General features: G+C 47.4%; 1 protein-coding gene across 1 annotated transcript in view; it reads right to left on the bottom strand.

Annotated features, from left to right (window-relative positions):
• Positions 1–51: 51 nt before the first annotated feature.
• The window catches only part of LOC119589466 (ankyrin repeat domain-containing protein 34B-like), a gene marked incomplete at its 5' end in the record, with an annotated part of 2,216 nt that continues 1,445 nt past the window's right edge, over positions 52–822 (bottom strand). The window contains 1 exon segment of the mRNA XM_037938069.1: positions 52–528. Within this exon segment, the coding sequence (XP_037793997.1) occupies positions 92–528 (437 nt within the window).

Below are 822 nucleotides of genomic sequence, written 5' to 3'. Positions count from 1 at the left end.
GAAAAAAGATACGATACTCGATTCAAAGCAACTCATACATGCAACTATTAAAATAAATAAAATTGATAATAATAGAAACTACGACACTCGACTAGTAATAACTCATACATGCATCTATTTCCCCAATAATTACCTCGCACTCCCTATGACGGCCGAGCACACACAACAGCCACGCACAAAAGCAGAAGGCCCTGAGTCGCGAGCTTCCCCGCCGAACTGGCCAGCGAAGACCCACAAACTCGAGGGCTGTGAGGATTATCCTTCGGGTCTGAATGCGCACTGGTCGGAGTAACGGACGCCGTCGTGATGAATTGGGGGTCTGCTGACGGGGTTGTCGTCCCCACCTGCGTCGTAGGGAGTGGTGGCGTGTCCTTGGGATTTTTAGGGTATATTCGGAGTCCCTGATGATGGCTGCCGAAGGGGAGGCGCGGGTGGCTGAGGCGTCCTGAGGTGTCGGAGGCGCAGAAGGGGATGGGGACGTCGATGAAGTGTTGGTGGGGCGACGAGGAACCTTCCTTGAGCCACAGGCTGTGGTTAAGAGGAAGACTCACAGTATAAAGGCGAGATTGAGAGCTGACATTAGGGAGGAAAACAACTACCAAGTATAATTTCCATGCACTATGAATAATCATTCATTCCTGGAAAAAACTCTAACTTTTGTAACGTTTTTTTGTCTTCAAATTTACATAATGCCGAAAGATACATTATGTGTAAAAGCCACACTTAACGCTACAATTATGGTAGTAGAAAAAATGGTCTCCAGATGCCGGGTTTCTATTGCAGCACACCAGTACCCATATGAAGAAAAAACAAATGGGGGAG

The sequence above is a fragment of the Penaeus monodon genome, chromosome 25, assembly GCF_015228065.2.
Source record: "Penaeus monodon isolate SGIC_2016 chromosome 25, NSTDA_Pmon_1, whole genome shotgun sequence".
Taxonomy (NCBI): Eukaryota; Metazoa; Arthropoda; class Malacostraca; order Decapoda; family Penaeidae; genus Penaeus; species Penaeus monodon.
This window is presented reverse-complemented; position numbering and strand designations above follow the sequence as displayed.